General features: G+C 52.5%; 1 protein-coding gene across 1 annotated transcript in view; it reads left to right on the top strand.

Moving 5' to 3' along the window:
• The window catches only part of WNT9A (Wnt family member 9A), a 193,158-nt gene that overhangs the window by 141,588 nt on the left and 35,647 nt on the right, over positions 1-15,923 (top strand). Inside the window, exon 3 of the mRNA XM_088457286.1 lies at positions 8,983-9,242. Coding sequence (XP_088313412.1) covers positions 8,983-9,242 — 260 coding nt within the window. The remainder of the gene's footprint in view (positions 1-8,982; positions 9,243-15,923) is intronic.

Raw genomic sequence — 15,923 nt, 5'->3', positions numbered from 1 at the left:
AGTAGTAGCCCCCCCTGTAGTATGGGCCCCCCCCTGTAGTATGGCCCCCCCTGTAGTAGGCCCCCCCAGTAGTATGGCCCCCCCCAGTAGCAGGCCCCTCAGTAGTATGGCCCCCCCAGTAGCAGACCCCCCCCAGTAGTATAGCCCCCCCCAGTAGCAGGCCCCTCTGTAGTATGGCCCCCCCAGTAGTATAGCCCTGCCCAGTAGCAGACCCCCCCCAGTAGTGCAGACCCCCCCAGTAGTATAGCCCCCCCCCAGTAGCAGGCCCCTCTGTAGTATGGCCCCCCAATAGTGCAGATCCCCCCCAGTAGTATGGCCCCCCCAGTAGCAGACCCCCCCCAGTAGTATAGCCCCCCCCAGTAGCAGGCCCCTCTGTAGTATGGCCCCCCCAGTAGTATTGCCTCCCCCAGTAGCAGACCCCCCCCCAGTAGTGCAGACCCCCCCCCAGTAGTATAGCCCCCCCAGTAGCAGGCCCCTCTGTAGTATGGCCCCCCCAGTAGTATAGCCCCCCCCCAGTAGCAGACCCCCCCAGTAGTGCAGACCCCCCCCCAGTAGCGCCCCCGGACCTTTGACAAGTAAAAAAATAAAAAAAATAAAACTTACCTGTATCCCCGCTCCCGCGCCGTCCGCTCTGTCACACGCTGAGGAGGGAGCCGGAAGACGGAGCTCATGTGTGAGCTCCAGCCGGCTCCCTCCGTGCAGCAGCCAATGAGAGTCTGTGTGACTCTCATTGGCTGCTGTAACAAACACACAGCTGCCGCTGGCGGCTGTGTGTCTGTGTCTGTGTAGGGCAGAGCGCTATCACTGCGCTCTGCCCTACACGCGAGGAGACCTGATGTCGGATTCTCTAGTGAGAATCCGACATCAGGCGGCCGCCGTTCGGCCCCGAACGGGGATCCGAGTCAGGCGGTGAACACCCGAACAGGGTTCGGGTGGACTCGGATCCCCAATGTTCGGAGCGGTTCGGATTCCACAGAATCCGAACCGCTCATCTCTAGTTCTAATTCGTCGTCCGGCTTTGGATTTGGATTTGGATTTGCCAAACTGCGGTGACTGGCTTTGGATTTGGATTTGGATTTGGATTTTTTTACAAAAATTGACAAAAAAAGCTAAAATCACATAAATTGGTCTTTTTTTTCTTCCTAGAGTATTATTAACCTCAATAACATTAATTTCCAGTCAATTTAGACCATATCACAGCTTATAATATTGTTTTCAACATTATTGGCCAAAGGTTGCAGTGAGCTGACTGGTTACTAAGCGACAAAGCAGCGGCACAACGACACAGACACCACAGTATAAAGCACATCTATGACACATTGCCACACAGCAGTGGCAGAAATGAAAAGTAGTGCACCCACCCAGTGGGGTACGGCCAGCAGAGTCACAGTACTTGTTTACAAAGTGGGCTACGGCCCTAGGAGTCACAGTGCACAATCTTATTAGCATTACACCGCACATAGGGCCTGATTCACATTACACCATAAAGTAGTGTCTCTTATTTATGTTACGACACACAGTAGTGCCCCTTTTACACAATGCCCACAGTAGTGACCCTTTTACACAATGCCCACAGTAGCGGTGTCCCTTACACAATGTCCCCCAGCAGTGGTGCCCCCTATGCAGTCCCCTTAGTAGTACGGTCCACTATGCAGTGCCCCCAGTTGAATGCTCCCCAGTAGTATGCCCCCCATTAGCAGGCCCCCCCAGTAGTATGTCCCCCATTAGCAGGCCCCCCCAGTAGTATGCCCCCCATTAGCATGCCACCCAGTAGTATGCCCCCCCAGTAGTATGGCTCCCCCAGTAGTAGGCTGCCCCAGTAGCAGGCCCCCCCCAGTAGTAGGCTGCTCCAGTAGTAGCCCCCCCTGTAGTATGGGCCCCCCCTGTAGTATGGCCCCCCCTGTAGTAGGCCCCCCCAGTAGTATGGCCCCCCCAGTAGCAGGCCCCTCAGTAGTATGGCCCCCCCAGTAGCAGACCCCCCCCAGTAGTATAGCCCCCCCCAGTAGCAGGCCCCTCTGTAGTATGGCCCCCCCAGTAGTATAGCCCTGCCCAGTAGCAGACCCCCCCCCAGTAGTGCAGACCCCCCCAGTAGTATAGCCCCCCCCCCCCAGTAGCAGGCCCCTCTGTAGTATGGCCCCCCAATAGTGCAGATCCCCCCCAGTAGTATGGCCCCCCCAGTAGCAGCCCCCCCCCAGTAGTATAGCCCCCCCCAGTAGCAGGCCCCTCTGTAGTATGGCCCCCCCAGTAGTATTGCCTCCCCCAGTAGCAGACCCCCCCCCAGTAGTGCAGACCCACCCCCAGTAGTATAGCCCCCCCAGTAGCAGGCCCCTCTGTAGTATGGCCCCCCCAGTAGTATAGCCCCCCCCAGTAGCAGACCCCCCCAGTAGTGCAGACCCCCCCCCCAGTAGCACCCCCGGACCTTTGACAAGTAAAAAAATAAAAAAAATAAAACTTACCTGTATCCCCGCTCCCGCGCCGTCCGCTCTGTCACACGCTGAGGAGGGAGCCGGAAGACGGAGCTCATGTGTGAGCTCCAGCCGGCTCCCTCCGTGCAGCAGCCAATGAGAGTCTGTGTGACTCTCATTGGCTGCTGTAACAAACACACAGCTGCCGCTGGCGGCTGTGTGTCTGTGTCTGTGTAGGGCAGAGCGCTATCACTGCGCTCTGCCCTACACGCGAGGAGACCTGATGTCGGATTCTCTAGTGAGAATCCGACATCAGGCGGCCGCCGTTCGGCCCCGAACGGGGATCCGAGTCAGGCGGTGAACACCCGAACAGGGTTCGGGTGGACTCGGATCCCCAATGTTCGGAGCGGTTCGGATTCCACAGAATCCGAACCGCTCATCTCTAGTTCTAATTCGTCGTCCGGCTTTGGATTTGGATTTGGATTTGCCAAACTGCGGTGACTGGCTTTGGATTTGGATTTGGATTTGGATTTTTTTACAAAAATTGACAAAAAAAGCTAAAATCACATAAATTGGTCTTTTTTTTCTTCCTAGAGTATTATTAACCTCAATAACATTAATTTCCAGTCAATTTAGACCATATCACAGCTTATAATATTGTTTTCAACATTATTGGCCAAAGGTTGCAGTGAGCTGACTGGTTACTAAGCGACAAAGCAGCGGCACAACGACACAGACACCACAGTATAAAGCACATCTATGACACATTGCCACACAGCAGTGGCAGAAATGAAAAGTAGTGCACCCACCCAGTGGGGTACGGCCAGCAGAGTCACAGTACTTGTTTACAAAGTGGGCTACGGCCCTAGGAGTCACAGTGCACAATCTTATTAGCATTACACCGCACATAGGGCCTGATTCACATTACACCATAAAGTAGTATCTCTTATTTATGTTACGACACACAGTAGTGCCCCTTTTACACAATGCCCACAGTAGTGACCCTTTTACACAATGCCCACAGTAGCGGTGTCCCTTACACAATGTCCCCCAGCAGTGGTGCCCCCTATGCAGTCCCCTTAGTAGTACGGTCCACTATGCAGTGCCCCCAGTTGAATGCTCCCCAGTAGTATGCCCCCCATTAGCAGGCCCCCCCAGTAGTATGTCCCCCATTAGCAGGCCCCCCCAGTAGTATGCCCCCCATTAGCATGCCACCCAGTAGTATGCCCCCCCAGTAGTATGGCTCCCCCCAGTAGTAGGCTGCCCCAGTAGCAGGCCCCCCCAGTAGTAGGCTGCTCCAGTAGTAGCCCCCCCTGTAGTATGGGCCCCCCCTGTAGTATGGCCCCCCCTGTAGTAGGCCCCCCCAGTAGTATGGCCCCCCCCAGTAGCAGGCCCCTCAGTAGTATGGCCCCCCCAGTAGCAGACCCCCCCCCAGTAGTATAGCCCCCCCCAGTAGCAGGCCCCTCTGTAGTATGGCCCCCCCAGTAGTATAGCCCTGCCCAGTAGCAGACCCCCCCCAGTAGTGCAGACCCCCCCAGTAGTATAGCCCCCCCCCAGTAGCAGGCCCCTCTGTAGTATGGCCCCCCAATAGTGCAGATCCCCCCCAGTAGTATGGCCCCCCCAGTAGCAGACCCCCCCCCAGTAGTATAGCCCCCCCCAGTAGCAGGCCCCTCTGTAGTATGGCCCCCCCCAGTAGTATTGCCTCCCCCAGTAGCAGACCCCCCCCAGTAGTGCAGACCCCCCCCCCAGTAGTATAGCCCCCCCAGTAGCAGGCCCCTCTGTAGTATGGCCCCCCCAGTAGTATAGCCCCCCCCCCAGTAGCAGACCCCCCCAGTAGTGCAGACCCCCCCCCCCAGTAGCGCCCCCGGACCTTTGACAAGTAAAAAAATAAAAAAAATAAAACTTACCTGATTCCCCGCTCCCGCGCCGTCCGCTCTGTCACACGCTGAGGAGGGAGCCGGAAGACGGAGCTCATGTGTGAGCTCCAGCCGGCTCCCTCCGTGCAGCAGCCAATGAGAGTCTGTGTGACTCTCATTGGCTGCTGTAACAAACACACAGCTGCCGCTGGCGGCTGTGTGTCTGTGTCTGTGTAGGGCAGAGCGCTATCACTGCGCTCTGCCCTACACGCGAGGAGACCTGATGTCGGATTCTCTAGTGAGAATCCGACATCAGGCGGCCGCCGTTCGGCCCCGAACGGGGATCCGAGTCAGGCGGTGAACACCCGAACAGGGTTCGGGTGGACTCGGATCCCCAATGTTCGGAGCGGTTCGGATTCCACAGAATCCGAACCGCTCATCTCTAGTTCTAATTCGTCGTCCGGCTTAGGATTTGGATTTGGATTTGCCAAACTGCGGTGACTGGCTTTGGATTTGGATTTGGATTTGGATTTTTTTACAAAAATTGACAAAAAAAGCTAAAATCACATAAATTGGTCTTTTTTTTCTTCCTAGAGTATTATTAACCTCAATAACATTAATTTCCAGTCAATTTAGACCATATCACAGCTTATAATATTGTTTTCAACATTATTGGCCAAAGGTTGCAGTGAGCTGACTGGTTACTAAGCGACAAAGCAGCGGCACAACGACACAGACACCACAGTATAAAGCACATCTATGACACATTGCCACACAGCAGTGGCAGAAATGAAAAGTAGTGCACCCACCCAGTGGGGTACGGCCAGCAGAGTCACAGTACTTGTTTACAAAGTGGGCTACGGCCCTAGGAGTCACAGTGCACAATCTTATTAGCATTACACCGCACATAGGGCCTGATTCACATTACACCATAAAGTAGTATCTCTTATTTATGTTACGACACACAGTAGTGCCCCTTTTACACAATGCCCACAGTAGTGACCCTTTTACACAATGCCCACAGTAGCGGTGTCCCTTACACAATGTCCCCCAGCAGTGGTGCCCCCTATGCAGTCCCCTTAGTAGTACGGTCCACTATGCAGTGCCCCCAGTTGAATGCTCCCCAGTAGTATGCCCCCCATTAGCAGGCCCCCCCAGTAGTATGTCCCCCATTAGCAGGCCCCCCCAGTAGTATGCCCCCCATTAGCATGCCACCCAGTAGTATGCCCCCCCAGTAGTATGGCTCCCCCAGTAGTAGGCTGCCCCAGTAGCAGGCCCCCCCAGTAGTAGGCTGCTCCAGTAGTAGCCCCCCCTGTAGTATGGGCCCCCCCCTGTAGTATGGCCCCCCCTGTAGTAGGCCCCCCCAGTAGTATGGCCCCCCCCAGTAGCAGGCCCCTCAGTAGTATGGCCCCCCCAGTAGCAGACCCCCCCCCAGTAGTATAGCCCCCCCCAGTAGCAGGCCCCTCTGTAGTATGGCCCCCCCAGTAGTATAGCCCTGCCCAGTAGCAGACCCCCCCCAGTAGTGCAGACCCCCCCAGTAGTATAGCCCCCCCCCAGTAGCAGGCCCCTCTGTAGTATGGCCCCCCAATAGTGCAGATCCCCCCCCAGTAGTATGGCCCCCCCAGTAGCAGACCCCCCCCCAGTAGTATAGCCCCCCCCCAGTAGCAGGCCCCTCTGTAGTATGGCCCCCCCCAGTAGTATTGCCTCCCCCAGTAGCAGACCCCCCCCAGTAGTGCAGACCCCCCCCCAGTAGTATAGCCCCCCCAGTAGCAGGCCCCTCTGTAGTATGGCCCCCCCAGTAGTATAGCCCCCCCCCAGTAGCAGACCCCCCCAGTAGTGCAGACCCCCCCCCCCAGTAGCGCCCCCGGACCTTTGACAAGTAAAAAAATAAAAAAAATAAAACTTACCTGATTCCCCCGCTCCCGCGCCGTCCGCTCTGTCACACGCTGAGGAGGGAGCCGGAAGACGGAGCTCATGTGTGAGCTCCAGCCGGCTCCCTCCGTGCAGCAGCCAATGAGAGTCTGTGTGACTCTCATTGGCTGCTGTAACAAACACACAGCTGCCGCTGGCGGCTGTGTGTCTGTGTCTGTGTAGGGCAGAGCGCTATCACTGCGCTCTGCCCTACACGCGAGGAGACCTGATGTCGGATTCTCTAGTGAGAATCCGACATCAGGCGGCCGCCGTTCGGCCCCGAACGGGGATCCGAGTCAGGCGGTGAACACCCGAACAGGGTTCGGGTGGACTCGGATCCCCAATGTTCGGAGCGGTTCGGATTCCACAGAATCCGAACCGCTCATCTCTAGTTCTAATTCGTCGTCCGGCTTAGGATTTGGATTTGGATTTGCCAAACTGCGGTGACTGGCTTTGGATTTGGATTTGGATTTGGATTTTTTTACAAAAATTGACAAAAAAAGCTAAAATCACATAAATTGGTCTTTTTTTTCTTCCTAGAGTATTATTAACCTCAATAACATTAATTTCCAGTCAATTTAGACCATATCACAGCTTATAATATTGTTTTCAACATTATTGGCCAAAGGTTGCAGTGAGCTGACTGGTTACTAAGCGACAAAGCAGCGGCACAACGACACAGACACCACAGTATAAAGCACATCTATGACACATTGCCACACAGCAGTGGCAGAAATGAAAAGTAGTGCACCCACCCAGTGGGGTACGGCCAGCAGAGTCACAGTACTTGTTTACAAAGTGGGCTACGGCCCTAGGAGTCACAGTGCACAATCTTATTAGCATTACACCGCACATAGGGCCTGATTCACATTACACCATAAAGTAGTGTCTCTTATTTATGTTACGACACACACAGTAGTGCCCCTTTTACACAATGCCCACAGTAGTGACCCTTTTACACAATGCCCACAGTAGCGGTGTCCCTTACACAATGTCCCCCAGCAGTGGTGCCCCCTATGCAGTCCCCTTAGTAGTACGGTCCACTATGCAGTGCCCCCAGTTGAATGCTCCCCAGTAGTATGCCCCCCATTAGCAGGCCCCCCCAGTAGTATGTCCCCCATTAGCAGGCCCCCCCAGTAGTATGCCCCCCATTAGCATGCCACCCAGTAGTATGCCCCCCCAGTAGTATGGCTCCCCCAGTAGTAGGCTGCCCCAGTAGCAGACCCCCCAGTAGTAGGCTGCTCCAGTAGTAGCCCCCCCCTGTAGTATGGGCCCCCCCTGTAGTATGGCCCCCCCTGTAGTAGGCCCCCCCAGTAGTATGGCCCCCCCCAGTAGCAGGCCCCTCAGTAGTATAGCCCCCCCCAGTAGCAGGCCCCTCTGTAGTATGGCCCCCCCAGTAGTATAGCCCTGCCCAGTAGCAGACCCCCCCCCAGTAGTGCAGACCCCCCCAGTAGTATAGCCCCCCCCCAGTAGCAGGCCCCTCTGTAGTATGGCCCCCCAATAGTGCAGATCCCCCCCAGTAGTATGGCCCCCCCCAGTAGCAGACCCCCCCCCAGTAGTATAGCCCCCCCAGTAGCAGGCCCCTCTGTAGTATGGCCCCCCCAGTAGTATTGCCTCCCCCAGTAGCAGACCCCCCCCCAGTAGTGCAGACCCCCCCCAGTAGTATAGCCCCCCCAGTAGCAGGCCCCTCTGTAGTATGGCCCCCCCAGTAGTATAGCCCCCCCCCAGTAGCAGACCCCCCCAGTAGTGCAGACCCCCCCCCCAGTAGCGCCCCCGGACCTTTGACAAGTAAAAAAATAAAAAAAATAAAACTTACCTGTATCCCCGCTCCCGCGCCGTCCGCTCTGTCACACGCTGAGGAGGGAGCCGGAAGACGGAGCTCATGTGTGAGCTCCAGCCGGCTCCCTCCGTGCAGCAGCCAATGAGAGTCTGTGTGACTCTCATTGGCTGCTGTAACAAACACACTGCTCAGAGCGTACGGCTCTGAATGAGGGCCTAAATCTTTATATATGTGTGTGTATATATATATATATATATATATATATATATATAACATTTCATGGTCTCATATATATTCTGTCATCCAATATTTAATAACACGCATAGATCCTGTAGAATAGGACTAAGCGCTGCCGTGTTCGCCATTTTTAGTTTCCTCTGGTATCAAGGTGGTAGCAGGCGTCTGTCAGCCGCTGCCGGTCTCCCTGTTTCTATTTGTGCTCAGCGCTGGGGTTAAACATCTAGTATCTATTATTCTTTAATGCTGAAATGTCTTTGTTTTTTTCAAAACATTGGGCCTGATTCAGACCCATTCGCTAACTGTATACGCTCGCTGGATGCATATGCACATTTGTCAAAGTGACGCCACGGGAAGGCATAAGCACGCCCACCATGTCTTAGCGAGCGGCCACTTTGTCTGAGCATACGCCCAATCACACAGGCAGAGTAGCCCACCCGCAACACGTCATCTCCATGAAGTGTATTAAAACATCGGTAAATCAAGCACCATCGGATGCGAACGCAGTGCTTGAGGTAGCTTTACCTTACCGCAAGCATTGTGAGGGTTACCACCCACAAACGGCCTCTCCTGTCACTCACTTCACTGGGCTGTCTTTGCTGGGCAAGCGAGCGGTATGCGATCGCAGTGAGTAGTTTGCGCACGCGCGGAACGAAGTGTGCACATGCGCGTATGCAGAACATCGGACCGCTTGCGAGCGCACGCTTATAGCGAACGGGTCTGAATCAGGCCCATTGTGCAAAGTTGGTCGTCCATTTATTCCTCTCAATTTCTCTTTGTTTTCACCTTTCAGGCTGACAGGGAACGAACCATTGACAATTCTCCCTCTGACCTCAGAAACGGAGGGAGCTGCAGAAAAGGCCCATTACAAAATCTGTGACCGACTGAAGCTTGAGAAAAAGCAACGCAGGATGTGCCGACGAGACCCCGGGGTGGCCGAGACCCTCATGGAGGCTATTAGCATGAGCGCCCAGGAGTGCGAGTATCAATTTCACTTCGAACGTTGGAACTGCACTCTAGAAGGAAGATATCGAGCCAGTTTACTTAAACAAGGTACAGGGGAGATTAAGTCGGTGAATCTAAGGTGTTTTACAGGCGCTAGGCCGACTTTACTTTTGTTTCAGTATGCTTGGCGATCACAAGCTACTGAATATATAGTGGTTTTCAAAATAATAATAATTACGCCTTCACCCCTCCCCCTATAAACACTCACTTTTAATACATTAGACCTTATAGAGATGGATCATCTCTCTCCAGGGGGGTTGGGTACGAAATCGCGGCTGTCGGGTCAGAATGCTGACAGCAGCATCCCGACGTCCAAAGGTAAGGTGCCTAACCCTAACCCTCCTCCCCCCGCAGCCTAACCCTAACCCTGCAGCCTAACCCTCCCCCTATTACCTAACCAATAACCCTAAACCTAACCCTCCCCTTAACCCTAATACATACTGTCAGGATTCTGGCACCGGGATTCCAACTGCTGACGGGATTCTGGCACCGGTATTCTGACCGCCGGGATGTCACCTACATCCCCCCTGGGGCAAGTGGCACATTGCGTCACCCAGGGGCATATTTATAATGGGTGCAGGGTGTGTAGGGAACATGGGCACCTGGATCCAGGCGGGCCCCGCACCGCACACCCTGCACCCATAATATTACTTACCTCTCCGGAGTCCCACGTCACCGCGGGGGTCCGGCGCTGTAAAATGACTGGTAAATGGCTGCGGCGGCCATTTTCCCATCGTTTACGCATGCACAGTACAGGGAAAATAGCCGCCGCGGCCATTTTCACGGTGACCTGTGCAGACACTATAGACTCTAGGCACACTCTAGTGCCCAGAGTCTATAACTCTGGCGCTGGCCGCGCACAACTCAGTGCGCTGCCGGCCGCCGGGCGGAGAGGAGGGGGCCCGTGTCAGAGACTGCACACAGGCCCCCTCCTCTCTAGAAATGCCCCTGGCGTCACCCCTGAACTGCCGTTGGTATGTCACATCCTGGCATGGTATCCCCACCCGCTCCATTGCAATCAATGTCCTGAGCGTAGGATCTTCATTACTCTACAAATCATGAAGCTCTGTCTGCCATTTGTACATACAATATTTGTAGAGTATTCATAAATTGGGTCTTGGCCTGGAGGCTGCCGGAACCTATATATTACTTATAATGGCTGTGAATTAGGTGATACGTATGTGAATATTTTGGAGGCTCCAATCAGTGTATTATTTCTGTTGTTCCCAAATGGATAATTATTGCAGAGAATGTGTTATTGTTCCCGCCCAACAACCTTCCCGCAGAATAAATGCGCCATCACTTGCCCCTTGCGTTACTGACCCCTCCCTTTTAAATAACTCACAAATTTTTCTACTCCTTCTCAGAGTAATAAGTCATTAGCCGGGTTTGAAGTAACAAGTCTTCCTTTTTTTTTTTTTTAACCCGTTTTGGCATTAAGCGAACAATTCAATATTCCCAACTATGATCTGAGGGCCTGATTCAGACCCGCTCGCGAGCGCTGGCAAGCGGGTCGATGGTGCCCAAGTGCGCATGCGCACGACGGAGGCGGCTCCGTCGTGCGCATGCGCGAGACCCAAATAACGAAGGCCAAACCGTCGTTATGGGTCTCGCTCCAAAGGGGGCGTGCTGTCGATGGTGAGTGACAGCACGACCCCTTTGGTGGGCGTGCTGGGGGCGTGGCTGCCCAGATGGAGGCGTTCCCATGGGAACGCCTACCGTCTGGGGCCGGCCCCACTGACATCACTAGTGATGTCAGTGGGAGTGATTTTGGCTCTGATAGAGCCAAAAGCACTCCAGGGCTTGCGGCAGCGAAACGCTACCGCAAGGGTCTCGTCGCAAGCCCGATGGTCTTGACCATCGCGACCATCATTTTGACCGCTCGCTATAGCTGTGGCCGCTCTAAAAAAGGAGAGGGACGGCCCTGATTCAGAGCGAGCACTTTGGAAGAACGTCCGGCTCTGAATCAGGCCCTGAGTTTCACCCATCTCCAGAACTCTATGCCAAACTTAAGGAGGATTGGGGGGTTGGTGCACCCCTCCCCACTTTATCCCCCTTTAACACTTGGTGAAGATGTAGCTGGACAGGGCGTACTCTCATTATCCAGCGGCATTTGCTACGTCCTATAGGATCCTGTAATTTACATATGTTACAAAGGGCCCTATTTATTAACGAAGCATAACCCCTTTAGTGTTTGCTAAAGGGGTTACGTTATCCTTTCTGTATTTAACAAACAGCGGTAATCTAAAATTATCGCTGTTTGTCACAGCATCGTTCTCGCCAGGAGCGTTTCTATAGAGGAGGGGGCCCGTGTGCAGTCCGAGGGCCATCAGCGCGCTGAGCTGTGCGCGGTCAGCGCCGGAGTTATAGACTCTGGGCACTGGAATGTGCCCAGAGTCTATAATGTATGCACAGGTCACCGGGAAAATGGCCGTGGCGGCCATTTACCCTGTACTGCGCATGCGCAAATGATGGGAAAATGGCCGCTGCAGCCATTTTCCAGTCGTTTTACAGTGCCGGACCCCCGCACCGACGTGGGACTTCAGGGAGGTAAGTATTATTATGGGTGCAGGGTATGCAGTGCCGGACCCCCCTGGACCCAGGGGCCCTGCGCCCATTATAGATATCCCCCTGGTTCTCGCCATCTTGCCAGGTCCCCGTGTCATGCACATGCTCTGAGTCTGTCACTGGCAGTGCCAGGCTTTGCTGGATCTCGCCGGAGTGGTAAGTATTGATAAATATACTAGTGGCGTTTTCCTTTGTATCACAGTGATACTAAATGAAAAATCCAGCTGGTATTTACGTTCGTTCTTAAATGGGGCCCTTGGTAAGAAGTAATACATTGAGAGGGCTGTGTGTGGAGGACAGCCGCGGGGGGAGGAGGGTCTCCCGGGGGGGACTTAGGTTTAGACACCCCCACGGGAGGGTTAGTGTTAGGCTAGGGGAGGGGGGCTAGGTTTAGGCACCCCCGGGGGGGGGGGTTAGGGTTAGGCACCCCTAAGGGAGGGTTGGGGGGGGGCATTAGGTTAGTGAATATAGAAAATACTTACCTGTCGGGATCTTCACTGCCGTTCTTCCAACGTCCGGATTCGGAGTCAGATACGGGATGCGTCCAGTGGTACTTCATACCCATCCCCTGCAGACAGTCCCCTGTGTGAACGTAGTTTAGGATGAAGTAACTGATCAGCTTCTGTGTATGACACCTCTATAACAAGACATGGTGTTTCTTTTATGTTCAGTGTTGTTTAGCGATGTTCAATGTACAATCACTTTGCTGATAGTGTTTAGGGCATCTGTAATAGCCACAATGACTGATTCAAAGTCTAAATTTACCACAACAGTGAAAAACTATTTTATTTGTGTGATATAATGAAAACTGAGTTTTCGTTGATGTGTTTCAGTGGGATCAAAGTTAGTTTTCAGTTTTGAGTTGCGTCCCCATCCCACAACATTCCAACATGCATTTACCCCCATTAATTTAACTGGGGGTGGAAATGGATGGTAGCCTCAGGCTTTAACTCCTGGGGCTATTCAATTCCAGACCCTTTTTAACCCGAGCCCCTTTTTAACACCTGTTAAATGAACATGGTAACAGGCATTGACACATAGGGATATATTTACTAAGGTGCGGGTTTTTAGAAGTGGTTTTGTTGCCCATAGCAACCAATCAGATTCTAGCTATTATCTTCTAGAAGGTGCTAGATAAATGTTAAGTAGAATCTGATTGGTTGCTATGGGCAACAAAACCACTTCTAAAAACTAGGATGTGCAGGCTCGGATAGGTTCGAGTTTGCACGTGGAGTTCGGATTTTTGCCTCCAAAAAACGGAACTCAGAACGAGGCAAAACGTCATCTTACATGGACGAACATCATCATTCCTGGTCTTTTGTCCAGGAATGATGATGTTCGTCCATGTAAGATGACGTTTTGCCTCGTTCTGAGTTCCGTTTTTTTGGAGGGAAAAATCCGAACTCCACGTGCAAACTCGAACCTATCCGAGCCTGCACATCCCTACTAAAAACCCGCACCTTAGTAAATATACCCCATAGAATCCATGATAAGTTCACGGACCTATGTGTTGACAGGATTCCGGCTTCCGGAAAAACAGGCTATGTATCGGGGATTTCTCTTCAAGCCTGCGTGCTGCCTTCAGGGCTAATTGAATCCCCCCCCCAGGGGTCTATTTATCAAGCATTTTTTTTTTTTTAAGAAAATGATAATATATGCAGAAACTGCAGTTTATACATGATTTGTTGCTATGTGCCAATGACCCAGGCTAATTGGCACTGCAGACTGTAGCCCACATTATAAATAATGGAGACTACGGTCTAACCCCTATGTACAGTACCGAATTCCAAAAAGCTGTTTTTTTTAGGAGTTTGGCCCCATAAGGTCCCTCCCCGGCAGCCTCCGTCCGGCTCCCAAATCTGACACTGTGCACATGCACAGTGTCAGAATCCCCCAGAGGAGTCTTTCCCAAATGTAAAAGACTACTCAGATATTCCGGGGAAAATAGCTCGATATGGATAGATAATAATCAATATTACTGTACATTGGCCCCTAAGTTCACTCTGGGGGTTTATTTTATTTGCGAGTGTAATAAATTATTATACACAGATATAAAGAATTTAATAATTAATGGATCCATTATGATCGATACCTGGGTGTGTATTTATTGAAGTGCGGGTTTATAGAAGTGGAGATGTTTTCCATAACAACCAATCAAATTCTACTTATTTATATAGCACCTTCTAGAAGATAATAGCTAGAATCCGATTGGTTGCTATGGGCAACATCTCCACTTCTAAAAACCTGCACTTTAGTAAATATACCCCCTAGGTCTTTAAGTTAGTTCAGTCGTTATGTTACCTACAGTATAATAAATTATAAGCAACCTGCCTAGTATGGTTTGCCAAATAATTTGTGTTATTGTGGGTTAGGATTAGGCACTAGGGGGAGGGTTAGGGTTAGACACTAAGGGTGGAGGGTTAGGTTTAGGGGGAGGGGGAGGTTAGGTTCAGCCACAAGGGAGGGTGGGTTAGGGATTCAGAGAGGGGGAGGGTTAATATACCGAGCAACAAGTGTCGGTATGTTAACCCTTTCGGGATCCGGCGTCAGGATGCTGACCACCTAGATCCCGACTGCCGGTATTTCAGACCGATTCCCAATTTGGGTTCCCCCAAAACCAGCTAAAATCGTCCAAACTCCTGATCCTGCTGAATTGTGCTTCTTCCCTCGCTATGATATGTATTATATCCGGCAGCGTACGCGGAATCTGAAGACTTAATTAGCCTTGGGAGTATCTGCAGCTTAAGAAGAACATCTGCAAAATTTGCGTGGTACGTGCAGCCACATGTCACAAACATTTTAACTCTTAGTAGTCAGCGTACAGAATCCTATATCCATCTACAGCGCAATATTACACGTCCAGTTGCATGGTTACCACGGTAAGTGATAGTGTTAGTATAGGAGCCAATGACTATACACCACGCAACGCAGCATACCGTAAATTGTCTGGGAGAAAGCATAGCAACACCCTATAGCCATGAGACTCGCCCTGTAAATTGCGCTATTCTCATATCCTGGGCTTCTGTCATCTTACATCATTGCTCCGGCGTCCTGTGCGTACTCGGGAGCCTGGAAACTCTGTCGCCAGCCACCCTGGAGTGAGGGTAGAGCAGAAAGCAAATGTCTCATGCCCAGCCACGAAATAAGCCCCACTGCAGAGGGTGCAAATGTGTTGTCAGCTCACCCACCCCTTTGAGGTCCCCTTTCATCCGTGAGGCCCTATGCTGCACTCCTAATTGCAGGGGCCTTTTTTCAGAGGTTGTGCCAGCCTGGCGCATGGGCAGTAAAGGCCCAGTCGCAGAGCAGGGCCATGATTGACTACAGCGGCATCTCACATTTTGCTATGGGACTCAGCAATGTACTGTTACAGTGTTGTCCATGCTGTGTCAGAGCCGGTCCTAATTGTCATTTAGGTCCTAATGGTCACACTAGAGTCTGGATTACTGTAACCAGTTATTAAGTGTTCATTTTGTGTCAATCGTAGACTGGAAAATTTGACTTGAGCCCGAGGGGTCTTCATCAGGCTCTGCTTGACTCCTCGCACTTGTACAAAGCCGTGCCTCTAACCTGAACATTTCCTCCCAGTACAAACTGCCCTGCACCCGAAATTCCCACTTAATTTACTATTACATTTGTAGGGACTGAGGGCCTGATTCAGACCCGGTCGCAAGCGCTGAGCGCTCGCAACCGAATCGATGGTGAACCACAGTGCATGTGCATGACGGAGCCGGCTCCGTCGTGCGCCTGTGCGAGACCCGGCTAGCGACGGGCACTCCGTTGCTCTGGATCTCGCACCAAAGGGGGCGAGCTGTCGATGTTGAGTTACAGCTCGCCCCGTTTGGTGGGCGGGTTGGGGGGGTGGTGTTCCCATGAGAACGCCTGCCGTTTGGGGGCGGCCCCACTGACATCACAAGTGATGTCAGTGGAGAGCTTCCGGCTCTGTTAGAGCCGAAAGCTCTCTGGGACTTGCCCCTTTCCACTGATCCCTCACATAGTCTGTCCCAATTACATGAATGAGTAATTGCACTGGATTGCAGGGTTCAAATCTAACCTCAATCACTGCTGACCCTCTGACCTGCGCCAGTTAATTACTGACATAGGAACTCTTTTTCCTGATTGACCCAGGAAGAATGTCTCAGAATAACCTGGCATGTTAGTGGC

This window comes from Taudactylus pleione, unplaced genomic scaffold (genome assembly GCF_031769625.1).
Source record: "Taudactylus pleione unplaced genomic scaffold, aTauple2 ptg000752l, whole genome shotgun sequence".
Classification (NCBI taxonomy): Eukaryota; Metazoa; Chordata; class Amphibia; order Anura; family Myobatrachidae; genus Taudactylus; species Taudactylus pleione.
This window is presented reverse-complemented; position numbering and strand designations above follow the sequence as displayed.